General features: G+C 41.3%; 1 protein-coding gene across 1 annotated transcript; it reads left to right on the top strand.

The window, feature by feature from the left end:
• Nucleotides 1-4106: 4106 nt before the first annotated feature.
• On the top strand, nt 4107-13108 carry LOC119654101. The gene is made up of 2 exons (XM_038059265.1): nt 4107-4204; nt 9205-13108. The coding sequence occupies exons 1-2, from the start codon at nt 4107-4109 to the stop codon at nt 13106-13108; spliced, it is 4002 nt and encodes a 1333-aa protein (XP_037915193.1).
• Nucleotides 13109-13190: the final 82 nt, after the last annotated feature.

Below are 13190 nucleotides of genomic sequence, written 5' to 3'. Positions count from 1 at the left end.
GTCCTCTACCACCAGTGCGAACAAAGGTTAGAGAAAAGAAACTGAAATGTTCTGCAAGGTTGACAATGCTTTACACTGCCTTTTATAAAGAAATTTCGGAACAAAATTGTGGTTGAATATCGATACCATGATCGGTTCCATAACCTAGTTATCATCATCAACGGCGCAACAACCGGTATCCGGTCTAGGCATGCGTTAATAAGGAACTCAAGATTTTGCACCGAGGTCCACCAATTCGACATCCCTAAAAGCAGTCTGGCGTCCTGACCCACGCCATCGCTCCAACTCAGGCAGCGTCTGCCTCGTCTTCTTTTTCTACCATAGATATTGTCCTTATAGACTTTTCGGGGTGGATCATCCTCATCCATACGGATTAAGTGACCCGCCCACTGTAACCTATTCAGCCGGATTTTATCCACAACCTGACGGTCATGGTATCGCTCATAGATTTCGTCGTTATGTAGGTTATGGAATCGTCCATCCTTATGTAGGGGGCCAAAAATCCTGCGAAGGATTCTTTTCTCGAACGCGGCCAAGAGTTCGCAATTTTTCTTGCTAAGAACCCAAGTCTCCGAGGAATACATGAGAACTGGCAAGATCACTATCTTGTACAGTAAGAGCTTTGACCCTATGGTGAGACGTTTCGAGCGGAACCGTTTTTGTAAGTTGAAATAGGCTCTGTTGGCTGCCAACAACCATGCGCGGATTTCATTGTCGTAGCTATTACCGGTTGTGATTTTCGAAATTATCAACGGTCTCAGAGTTGTAGTCTCCAATCTTTATTCTTCCCGTTTGACCACTGTGGTTTGATGTTGTTGGTTGGTTGGTTTTCGGTACTGACGTTGCCACCATATATTTTGTCTTGCCTTCATTGATGTGCAGCCCAAGATCTAGCGCCGCCTGCTCGATCTGGATGAAGGCAGCTTGTACGTCTCGGGCCGTTCTTCCCATGATGTCGATAACGTCAGCATAGGCCAGTAGTGGGGTGGACTAAAAGAGGATCGTACTCCTTGCATTTGCCTCAACATCACGGATCACTTTCTCGAGGGCCAGGTTAAAGAGGACGCATGATAGGGTATCCCTTTATTGTAGACCGTTGTTTGTCGAATGGTCATGAGAGTGATCCTACTGCTTTTATCTGGCCTCGCAGATTGGTCAGAGTCAGCCTAGTCAGTCTTATCAATTTCGTCGGGATATCAAATTCTCTCATGGCTGTGTACAGTTTTACCCTGGCTATGCTATCATAGGCGGGTTTAAAGTCGATGAAAAGAGGTGCAACTGTTGTCCATATTCCAGCAGTTTTTCATCGCTTGCCGCAGAGAGAAAATCTGATCTGTTGCTGATTTGCCTGGAGTGAAGCTTCTTTGATATGGGCCAATGATGTTCTGAGCGTATTGGGCTCAGCAATGTGATACCTCTATAATTGCTGCACGGTGTGCTATCTCCCTTTTTATGTATGAGACAGATAATGCCTCGTTGCCAATCGTCAGGCATTGATTCGCTGTCCCATACCTTGAGCACAAGTTGATGAACCACTTGGTGTAATTGGTCGCCTCCATATTTAACTAATTCGGCTGTAATTCCATCGGCTCCTGGCGACTTATGATTTTTAAGCCGATGAATTGCTCGAACTGCTTCTCATATACTTGCTAGTGGCAGTATTTGTCCGTCGATGTTTTATTTGTTCAGTAGCTCATCAAAGTACTCAACCCATCGCTTCAATATGGTCATTCTGTCGGAAATCAGATTTCCCTCTTTGTGTCGGCAGGATGAGCTTCGAGATGTATAAGGCTCCATCCCGCCGACTTGTTGGTAAAACTTCCCCGCGTGGTGCGGTTGCTCCCTGTACTTTTCTAGTTCACAGACTTGTTGGTTCTCCCAGGCTTCCTTTTTCCGTCTGTGAAGTCGCTCCTCCGCTCGACGGAGTTCGTGATAAGTCTCTGCGCGTGCCCGCGTTCTTTGAGAATGCAACATAACTCGGTATGCGGCATTCTTCTGTTCCGTAGCTTGCTTACATTCATCGCCTAACCAGCTGTTCCGACTTTTCTTGCGACTGGGGCCAAGTATCTTTGTGGCCGTATCAATGATACTGTTCTTCAGGTAGTTGTGAAGATAATTTGTTGATGCTTCATCTCCAAGATCTATGTTGACTGCGGTTATTGCGGTATCCATTTCCCCCCTTATAGGTTTTGCGGAGGGCTGTGTTGTGAATGGCTTCAGTATTCACATTCACTTGATTGTCAGAGGGGATTGTAGGTGATGTCGTAATTCGAGCTCGGAGCGCTACGCCAACGAGATAGTGGTCCGAGTCTATATTGGCCCCCCGATATATTCTGACATTCATCAAGGCTGCGAGGTGGTGGTGTTTAATCAGCACGTGGTCAATTTGGTTGAAAGTGGTCCCGTCTGGAGAGGCCCACGTATGTTCGTGGACCACTTTCCGCGCAAACCAGGTACTTCCAACACTCATTTGCTGATACCGATACTGCTAATTGCAAAATCCGCAGTCCGTTATCATTGGTATCCCTATGTAAGCTATTGGAGCCAACTTATCGCCTCAATACGGGCTCCGTCCCCACTTGACTCATACTCATACTTGGGACAGGCTTCGAGGTTCCGCTCAACTGCCTCGTAGAAGGTATCCTCCGATTCTAAAGCCTCCTTTGTAGGGGCGTGAACGTTTGTGCGGCTTATATATATAAACTTGTCTCGCAAACGCAGAGTGCATAGCCTTTCGCTTATATTTTCAAAGCCGATAACAGCAGGTTTCATTTTTTGACTGACTAAGAAACCTACTCCGAGAACATGGTTTGCTGAATGGCCGCTATAATATATGGTGTAGCGACTCTTCTCCAGGAAACCGGTCCCTGTCCATCGCATCTCTTGTAACGCTGCTACCTTAGCCTTATATTGGGACAGGGTATCGGCTAGCTGCTCAGCAGCATTCGGTCTGTACAGGCAGCACGTTCCAGGAGAAAATTCGCAAATCGTTAATCCGTTGTCGTTGCCGGGTTCGTCGTTGTAAAATCCATCCTGTCCGAGGTTCCTTTCGTGGCTTCGTAACATCGGTTTTCCCTACCCAACCCCCAACCTGAAGGACCAGTTGATACATTTTGTCCCGTTTCGCCTTCGTCCTTCTCCGTTTGCAGTTTTTCGTGGAGGTGGAGATGAGTTTGGTAGTAGAACTGTTGGTGTTGGTTCAGCAGGCATTTCCCAGGTTTTATGCTCCATCGTGGGTACCAATCCACGTTTCGCCCTGGGATCTATACTACCCTTTGACCGCCATTTTATAATTAATGTTAATTGAATTCCTTGGTAACGGTGAAGCTGGGCATAGTATGTTTCAAGATATCTTCTCATCTTCTTTTATAATTACATCTGGGGTATCCTTGCGAACATTGATTAAGTAAGGTTATGATGCTAAGTAGTAAACCCAAAACTGGCAGGCATTAAAAAATTTGTGGATTATTTAAGTTCTTAGTAGGCCTAGAACACTTTCATGATCATCGTTGGGTTGATTTCGATACATGATGGATAAGGCTTCACGCTACAAGTCAATGGTTTCGCCTGTATAAAAGTGAGTTTTTTGCCATTTTCCAGGCGCTACAATTTTAACTAATACTAAAGTTTAGTTAAACGATAATGGTACATTGTTATTACATATCATATTCTATGAGAGTAACATTGATGAGTCGAGATTTTGGAAATTCATGGATTTCAACTTTTTATTTGAAGTTGGGGGTGTAATAGCGATTTATTTCATAGACAGAACTACAAAGGAGCTTAACTTGTCGATTGATGGGACGGCTTTGCTTACGCCTACCAATTTTTGTTTGGATACTAAAGGGAAACCGCATTCACATATGCATTCCATTACTAACTTTACATGTGCCTTCTAAGTGACGGTAATTGTCCATAACTTCATTATTACTCTACCTTTTGGGTTTTCTTCAATTTTGGAAAACTAGTCTCACTTTCACTGAATTCATTATTGTTTGTTCATTCCGGTTCAACTTGTTGGTTGTAACCGTGGGCACCCAGAAGAATTCCTAAAATATCTCATTTTTTGCATAGGCCCTTGTCGACTGGGAGGCTCTCCCATCATGATGTGTCCACAGTTTAAAGAAGATTCGACTAAGCTAACAAAATTTCCATATCTATCGATTTATAAACAAACTCCGATAGTGGACTTGGACTCACCGATGTAAATATGCAAATGCCCAAAACCTGACCATTGTAAGGTAGCTTCCAACCCCACCAGAAGAAATGCAATGCCAGTGGGCAAGGTCAGTCCGCATAGTTAACAATGCTCAATATTCAAGATGCGTTTTTCGGAGGTTCAATGGCAGCGTGAATTTCACATAACAGAGAGATAACCGCATAAATGCAAAGCAGTGCAGGCATGTTGAAAGTGGTTGAAAATATGAGACGCAGCCACTTTTAATTTATTCCCGGCATAATTATGAAACTTTTCTCTAATGGATTTATTCGGGCGATTTTCAGTTTCAAAATTGAAAATTAAATTGAAATTTGAACACGTTCCGATTGGAAAAATGTTATAAATGCAGGTGATGGTTAAATTTTGTTTTTAGTTGGATTTGATTATTTGAAAATTAAACGCGAGCGCGCTCATGCCATAGGAGATGATTTTGGTTCAATAGTAAGTCAGAGAGTGATTAATTGGTTATTAGTGATTCAAGTGGAGCTGCTTTCTGTTTTGTTTTGGGAATGTGATGTAATTCTATTGTTTGAACGCAAACCTGCTTTGCATTTTCAAATTATTCTGACTGGTGCAAATTTTCATATATGGTGAACTAGATGAACTAATTAAATAGAAACCTGAAGGACAGGTTACAAGAAATAATGATTCATTGTCGATTTGAATAAAAGTGCAACCCCATTCGCGTATTACATTCCATGGACGTTTTTATAGTTATCGCAATCCCCGGAGTCCTTGATTCATATGTTTGTAACTTTTCAAGTGATCGATTTAGCAAAATATGATAACAAAAACTACCCCCAAACTTAGGGTTCAGTTATACAAATTGATGGCACCTACTTAGTGGAGGTTTTTTGTTCATTTATTTTTTATTTTAAAATAACAATCGTAAAATATGAAACCGAATATGTTCATAAAATTTCTTCTTTGATGCATTGAAATAGTTTTAGGGGAAGGTATCATACTGATGTTTTCATTTAACAAAAGTTCAAACCTCGATCAACAAGGATTTTTGTGTTCATCTTTGTGCTGTTTCGCTACTATAGGCTTAACACTTGCACGGCATTCAGTGCGATGATAATAAGACTGAAGCGCAGTTTCATGAGAAACTATACTTCCCAAAGGAGTGAACAGGAAACATACATTTAACAAATTGTTATGATTATGTTGTAAGCAAATGGTGCTCCTTTGCTTAGTTCTTTAGTGGTTATAAACACAATTAATAGCGTAGCAGTATATGACATGCATGGGCTTCCGGTATATGGACTAAATTTCGGAACCATACCTACTTTGGGGAAGAGTCTTATCTTAGGCAAACGAAATTGTCGAAATTTTAATACTTAATGGGGTCATCCCATGTGTCGGATTCGAAGAATCGATTTTTTTTTACATCAATTGTATCTAGATATAGTGTAAAATATATGGGCAGACCGATTTTTTGATATTCGAAGACGTTCAGAAATTCCAGTGTTAAACAGGTAAAATGTCATATGCCAGGTTTATGTCGATTGCCGTAATAAAACGCCTATTTATCGACCCGAATGACGTTCGAACGACTTCGCTAAAATCATAAGAATTGAAACCAAGGCTTGACATGTGTTTCTTCAAGAAACTGAATGTTTATGGACTAGGTATAGCAGATTAATGGTCAGTTCAGATTTTATGGTTAAAAATCGCATTCTCCTTTTTAAATGCGTTTTTCTCGAAACTGCTTATTGAAAATCTGTTGCCACCATAGCCCAAAATCTATCGAACGAAATTCTTTGAAATGTTCACGACTTATTCAGAACATATTTTTACGGTCCGTAAACTAGGATAAATGCGATTCATTCAGTAGGTTTTTTTTTATTCATTAAAGAAGTTGTGAAAAAACAGCAAAATTTACCAAAAAAAAATTTTTTCTTAATAATCCTAATTTGCGGACTATAGTAAAGTCTGCACGTTAAAATGCCGTTTACATTTTTTTAAGATGATCGCAGTGCCCTCTAGCGTGGCAGCAGAAAAACACTTTTTTTGGAGATGGGTGTATAAGCTGCTCTGTATTTCAATAATGAACTATTTTATCGGGCTGGAAAAATTACTATAGATGCTCAAGGTATTAGTAAATATATGGTGAAAAATTCGTATTTGTACCTTCACAAAAAATTTCTAAAAAAAAGCGAAAAAACGGTGTTCACACGGGATGACCCCCTTAAATCTTTTATTTGCAAATCCTTACTGGTTGAGTAATGCATTTGGCATTATGATCGTTTCTGCTTTCTTCGCTACTAAATTATTCAGAATTTTCCAAGAAGCTTACATACTTTCTTAACTGCTCTGCATTTTTAAGGTTTTGTGTGCAAAAAAACCTTATTGTGTGAACCAAAATCTTATTAAAATCGGTTCAATGTCTGTCTTTTTTTCGGAGGTTTAAATCTTCCAAAAACACTGGTACACATGTTCCGGTGGGTGGGATTTTTACCCATTAAAACATCCCCTAAACCCTGTCCTCTTCCCCGCGGAACCACCGCAAAGTATTTCGTCGCGGGGTGGACATGGCTCTAGCCTCTTCCTTCGCCTATAGATTGCATTCGCAATTGTGACTTTCTCGCCTCCTCTGCCTCCCATAATCTGCACTGAATCCGCCCGTCGTTCACTGCATTCCAACTCTCCTGGCATGCAAGCATTTTTTCCAATTATATTTCCCAGTGCTAGTGTTCCTCCCAGTGTCTCCTCTAGACTCTTCCTTTCGTCAGTGAATTTAGGACAATGGAAGAAAACTTGCTCCGGGTTCTCTGGAATACCATCGCAGCTGGTACAGTTGGGTGAGCCATCCACTTTAAACCTATAGAGGTATTTACGGTAACCGCCATGTCCCGTGAGAAACTGCTCCCTATCGGCGTTTTTCATTTGCCGATTAGAGGAAGAATCGGGTCAATCATAGAAACGTGCCATCTCATCGGTCAAAATGTCGATAGTCATCATTCTGGCTACCGCATAGGCCGCTTCATCCGAAATGGATCTATAACCACAGCGCACTCTTAGGGCGGTCTTTCTATACACCGCGCTCATCTTTTGAGCATTGCATGCGCTATAAGCCTACCAAATTTTTTACAGTCGGGAGCAATCTGTTGTAGATTATTCACTCCAAAATTTTCCCCATAGTGTCCAATAGACAGATAGGCCTTTAGAAAAAAGTTTCACCAGGAGGCTTACTAGGTTTAAGCAACAACACTAACCTTCCGCTAAACATGCCTCAAACAACTCTACGAATATGCCTGGCCTCGACTTAACGACGTCGAAGCCGGGCGCTTGGTTGTCTCCCGGTACCCATTCCGTCGTTACTGGAGGTATTATAGCTACATCTAAAGATGCCTGTAGACTGTAATCCCTTGTGTTCTCCTGAGGGAACAAACGCTGAACGATTTTCAGTAGGAGATCGGGACATGTAATTTGTGGAGCTGCCTGGCCTCTAAATCTCCTCATTGTAATCCTGTAGGCGCTTCCCCATGGGTCTATACCCCGCACCTCGGCGTAGAATTGCCCTCTTGCTTCGCTGTATAACAGTTTCTTCGGGCTTCATTTTAAGCTCTCTGTTTCATCTCCTGGTCAATCCTACACATTGCTCTCTGGTCTGGTCCGATGGCACGCCGACGGAAGAATGGACAATTCACTATTCCACCAGCAATTGGGCTTTCTACTAGGGGAGATATAACGTCTCAGCATCGATAAGTTGCATGCCTTCGCGATACACTCTCTAATATGGGGGCTCTTTCCACACATCTATGAATGTTTGCTCTTCAATTGCTTTCGCAGATCAGCCTGACGTTCTTCTCATTTTTGGACGAGCAACCACCACCAACCACTTAACTTGCTATTCAGATCAAAGACTATTGCCTGGTGATCACTATAGGTGTACTGTTCACTGACGTTCCAGGACATATCGGTAGACAGTGAAGGACTAACAAAAGTCATGGACATGGTTTTATGTTTGGGGACCAGTTGACGGGAGCAATCTGTACCTCGCTAGCTGATTAGTGGTATCTAAAGTATACTTTGGTAACCTCAAGTAAATTTCTAAGAGTAAGATAAGGAAGTTGGTGTTTTTGGTGAATTCCACGGCCAAGGTCTAAGAATTATAACACGGGGTTGGAGCTCCATTGTCGGCAATATTTATGTCCACAGTTGTTCCGCAGTTGCTTCTTGGGAAGTGCAAGTATAGAGAAAACGTGAGGTTCAACTAGTAATTGATGTCAATTTTATTTTTGGGAGAAAAGGGTTATCATTATTTTCAACAAGAACCATTCGAATTACCAATGTGCCTTATTCACACCAAATTTGTAAGCAGTGCTCCATCGATTCGTATTCGCCTCAAGGCATGCTTTACCGTATGGTCTGCTACGAAGGCACTTTGGGAATCTTAAGGTTCTGCCGCCAGTTCGTGGCACGCATTAGTGTCGTATTCCTGCGTTCTGCGTTCTTCGCTGCGCTTCCATCTAAAGTCAACATAAATGTATCCGAAGTCAAAGAAGGTAGCCTAATGGTTACTGTTGCTGTAATACTCACTCAACTGCTAGAACATTGCCTCGCCAAAGGGGCTTGGTATAAGTTAGGTCGACAGTTGAGCTTAATCCTTCTCAACGGAACGTAGTTATGCTCCCAAAATTAGCCACTACAAAGTATAGCAGCACAACAGCTGTAATGGAGGCGCCTTTACAAAACTGGTTCCCGGGAACACCACAGTTTGTTGATTGGTCGGTTTCTGTTCTGTTTAATTACATTCTAAAATTATCGTAATCGTAGATTCACCTTTCAAAGGGTAGCATCTAAGGGCTTAATTTGTGTGTACCTAGTTCAGAAATTTCATTTGTTGCTGGACTAACCTTTTGGTACTAGAATATTGAGCAATGATCTCTTGGATCAAAGTAATCACTTTGTTCACATCCCAGCCGAATTAGTTACAACTTTAAATATTTAAGTCCTAACATTTCTTTTATCTTTTCCAGCTTAATTTTAGCAGCCATATGCTATTATACAGCGAACGGCAGTGATGAGAAGACAACAAAAGTATTGAGTTGTGCACAACCGTCACAACTCAAGGAATCAATGGCTCTAGGCAACAGAACATGGGTTGTCCCAGATAAGTCCGCAACTGGTCAGGACATAATTTGTTCACATTTAGCAACAAGTGATGGCATACGCATGTGTGCTTGTATGTGCCAAACAAATTTATATGGAATATCTGATGATCCTGACATAATATGGACAATACCCAAATACAGAAAATGCGGGGACCCCGGGGATGCAAAGGACATTAAAATTTATTGTTATGATCTAACTACTACGGATAACAACAGAATGTGCTCTTGTACTTGTCGTACTTTCCGGGATGAGTCTTATAGCGTCAGCGTGGATGCTTTGAAAATCCAAGAAGTTGTTGCTAATGAAATCAAGAAATCAGTAAAGTTAAATGCTGGAGCAAACTTTATTGAAGAGCCAATGAAAAAATCAGGATATGAGTTGCTAGAGCAGGCCAAGAAATCACAGGTGCCGGGAGAAGCGCAGTCTGAAGTAAAAGTTTTCACTGTTCAAAGGGTTCCTGAAATAATCCCAGATGAGCCAATAGCTGTAAGTAAACTTGTTGTTTCGTCTGAGGAGCCGATGATACTAAGGGAGCAACTGATATACAAAGTTGAGCCTAAAAAGCTCAACGATGAAATCATCTCTATAAAATATGAAAAAGAGCAGTTAGCAGAAAAAACACCTGACAATTATCAAACAGAAAACCGTGCAGTTAAATCTAACGAGGTCGTAAATGAAGTCTCCTCAGGAATAGGAGTAGCAGGACCATCGAATAAACTTGACTTAAAGCAAGATGATCCAGACCTTAAAAGGTCATCAACTTTACCAAACAACGAAATACCAAACATTGATTCCGCTGATTTGTTAGTTGAACGACGAGTCCGGACCAGCAATGAATTAGAAGCTGAACTGCAGCCAGTGTCGAATGTCAAAGAACTTCAACCGGATTCATTGAAAATTGAAAAATCTGGAAGCCTCACAAATGACGGTAATGTACCTGTAACTCCAGTAGTTGTAATAGTTGAAAGAAAAAATCCTAATAATGAAGCGGTGGTTGTTTCCCAGAATCAAGAATTAGAGAAAATGCCAAAAATTGAAGTCATAGAAAATGTGCCAAATGTTGAGATTGAGACTTCAGAAAACCAGTACATAAATCAACCCAAATCATTGATAGAAGTTCTGAGTAATGAGCCAAGAAATGAAGTTCGTTTGGAGAGTTCCACTGAACTAGCTAAACTAACTGGAACCTCAACTTCTATATCTGCGACCCCGTTGTATGTAGTAAATTCTGAAAATGATACTACAGAAATTCAAAATCGGTCAGAGCCTGCTACTAGTCTAACTAGTTCCGAAGAAAATCAAGCACAATTATTAGTAGATCCTATTAAAATTACTGCAAATGGATCTAAATCTGAAAATTCTATATCCGAAACCATGGGCTCAATCATGGACCGCACGGAAGTTTTATTGATGTCTTCAGCTGGATCCGAGCAACCCAGATTGTTAGTGGAATTGGACAAAAGTAACGAAACCGACCCAATATTTGAAAGTAAAACCAGTGAAGTAACAACACATTATACAGAACCTCTGGCTGTCCCTACTAGTAAGAAGGACCAATTGGGACCCCCACTAGGACCTGATCAAAATGATTTACAAGAAGCGAGGTCTGACAGCACGACAATTGAAAAGTCAAATCTGATTGACGATCATACTGAATATCTTAAAGAAACCATAAATCAGAAAGAGCAACCAAAGCTATCCATAGAAACTAATCGAACCATTTTAAAGGACCTATTGCCTGAAAACCAAGTTTCCCCTATTTCGCAAGTAGTAGAAGTTCGAACGGAAACTTCAGTTGGGTTGAAAATGGAATTACAACAAGGTGGGAAGGGGCTTGAAGTTACCACAGTAGCCGAACCTACTTCAAGTTCGGCAGCAGAACCTGTGGCACCTATATTACCACCTGAATTAACATTACAACAAATAATTCTCATGAATAAGCCAACTCCTGTCGAAATTACGGAGGGGGAACCACTCAAAGTTTCACTGAATGATAGTGTGCTTAATCCGGATGAGGAGAATTTTGAGCCTACCTCTAGAAGTTTGTCTACGGTCCAGCTCCTTCAGTCCAATAATCAAAATGAGGTTTTGCTTCATACGAAAGATACTCTTGGACACAATAAAAATATCGATCAAAACGTCGCTGATAAAAGCAATCAAAATAGCAATGCCGATACCGATGGTAACAGGAATTATAATTTCGGAGTCATTCTGGAAGTCTCTATGTCATCGACCCCATTAGCAGAAGTTAGCATCGAAAATATTGGTCCAACTGGAAACGAAATTACAGAATCGACAGAACGCAACAATCGCAATCAAACAGATCGGATATTATATACAGAAGCCCTTAATAACCCAAGAAGTGGTATCAACTATCAGATAGATCCTATTGAGCCAACATACCAAAGCAATCATGACAATGTTGAACTGCAGAACGACGTTGTTGTCGTTTATCCAAACAGCAAACTAGCAAATTTGAAAGCAAAACCAACAAAAGTAGCTACTTCCACACTTAATCCACAAACTTCTGCACGTGCTGCCAAAAAAGATGAAAAGGTTTTTGTGGTCTATTCACTGTCAGTAACGGAAGCGCCGCCGTCCTCCACTCCAAAGAATCTGGAAATGGACAAACCAGAAGAATTACCTTCGGAATTAGAAAAAGTTACCGGAGAGTCTAGTGGGCCGTTGTCGACAGCTTCACCTACGGTGATACATGTAGAACAGAAGCAGGTCACAAGTACATCAATTATACCAGTACTGAAAAAAGCAGTAATCAGTTCTTCAACCGTACCTACATTGCTCGAGGAGACAGTCACCCCCAAAGTTGCAAATACTTTAGAGAAACCAGCATCGCTCCCCGGATTACAAGTCACTGTTACTGAGCTTACTAAAAAGGAGCATATTTTACCTACAGGAATAATAAATATATCTGCCTTTGAAGCGAATGGGGAGGAGTCAATTGATCCATTGGAACTGAACAATCCTCCGCCAGAACCTCATACTCATTCGGCGGAAAGGCGAATGGACACAGTTGAAATTGAGGATGAGAATGAAGACGAACACGTTACTATTGCATACAGTGGAAAGGTATACCAAACTATCCTTAACCCAGCATCAATTGAAGTAGCAGAATCGGTGCCTGCCATGATTCAAAAGGATTCATCAGTTACTCCAAAATCTAGCGAAATCCACAGCGCACCTGAAGTAGAAGTATTACCAACGCTAGTCAAGGCAGTAACAGCTTCATCAATTATTCCAAAGCATAAGGATATCATCAACTCATCAGCGATAGTCCCGGAACAGACCTCTTCCCTAATCCTTGCAACCAGCACTACTCCCGTGCCATCAACCTCAACACTCCACGCAGTGAACCCAATGTCCCCTGAAGAAGTTAAACTAAAACGGCAAAATCAGTTCATGGAATTCCTGAAAAAGCGCTCGAAGGAATCAAGCAAGCACAGGCTGACCGCCACTTCTTTACGAAAATCACCTCCTACGCGTGCCCCATCTGTTGATATACGAAAAATGTTGACGGATGTTTCGCAGAAAAGAATAGCTCTACTGAAAGGAAGACGGAAAAGTATAACTCAAACTACTGAAATAAACAAAGTGGATGAAGAAGCAGAAACGGAGAAAAGTAATAGCAACTTACCTCAAACTACTTCCATGCCAAAGAGACCTACAGCCATAAGAAGGAGTGACAGTGGCACAGGGAGAAGAAGACCACTGCCACGATTAAGGACCACAAGACCACCCTTAGAAGAGTAATGTTTTCATTTTTTAAATTGTTTATCACATATCATGAAAGTTATACCATTCTAACAACAGATAGTACAATAACATCTAGAAA

The sequence above is a fragment of the Hermetia illucens genome, chromosome 4 (assembly GCF_905115235.1).
Source record: "Hermetia illucens chromosome 4, iHerIll2.2.curated.20191125, whole genome shotgun sequence".
NCBI lineage: Eukaryota > Metazoa > Arthropoda > Insecta > Diptera > Stratiomyidae > Hermetia > Hermetia illucens.
Note: the sequence above shows the minus strand (reverse complement) of the source record. Positions and strands in the feature narration are given on the sequence as shown.

Bases quoted from the DNA above. Each gene is read 5' to 3' on its own strand.
- LOC119654101 (XM_038059265.1), top strand. From the start codon at position 4,107: ATGTGTCCACAGTTTAAAGAAGATTCGACTAAGCTAACAAAATTTCCA. The intron at 4,205-9,204 runs GTAAATATGCAA...TATCTTTTCCAG, and splicing joins GTGGACTTGGACTCACCGAT to CTTAATTTTAGCAGCCATAT.